General features: G+C 64.3%; 1 protein-coding gene across 1 annotated transcript in view; it reads right to left on the bottom strand.

Annotated features, from left to right (window-relative positions):
* The window catches only part of LOC106899885 (cysteine sulfinic acid decarboxylase-like), a gene marked incomplete at its 3' end in the record, with an annotated part of 11,693 nt that extends 11,486 nt beyond the window's left edge, over positions 1-207 (bottom strand). Inside the window, exon 1 of the mRNA XM_014961823.1 lies at positions 74-207. Within this exon, the coding sequence (XP_014817309.1) occupies positions 74-199 (126 nt within the window). The remainder of the gene's footprint in view (positions 1-73) is intronic.
* Positions 208-238: the final 31 nt, after the last annotated feature.

The raw sequence follows: 238 nt of genomic DNA, 5'->3' as shown, positions 1-238 counted from the left end.
AAAAAAGTGCCCCCAACGCAGGGGCCCCCCCCCCCCTGATTCCCCCCCCCCCCCTTGTCGAGTTGTCACCCACCTTTTGGGTGACATCCGTGCCCTTCTTCACCGCCTCCTCCAGCAGGATCTGGAGGGCTTCCTGCAGGAATTCCTCCCCCCCGGCTTTATCCAAGGCCGGACGCTCCAGCTCCTCGCTCTCTGCCATCCCCCCCCTCACCTAAAGGGGGGACATTTTTGGGGTGGG

Source organism: Calidris pugnax, unplaced genomic scaffold (assembly GCF_001431845.1).
Source record: "Calidris pugnax isolate Ruff unplaced genomic scaffold, ASM143184v1 scaffold831, whole genome shotgun sequence".
In the NCBI taxonomy this organism is placed as follows: Eukaryota; Metazoa; Chordata; class Aves; order Charadriiformes; family Scolopacidae; genus Calidris; species Calidris pugnax.
The sequence above is the reverse complement of the archived record's forward strand: the minus strand, read 5'-3'. Positions and strand labels throughout refer to the sequence as shown.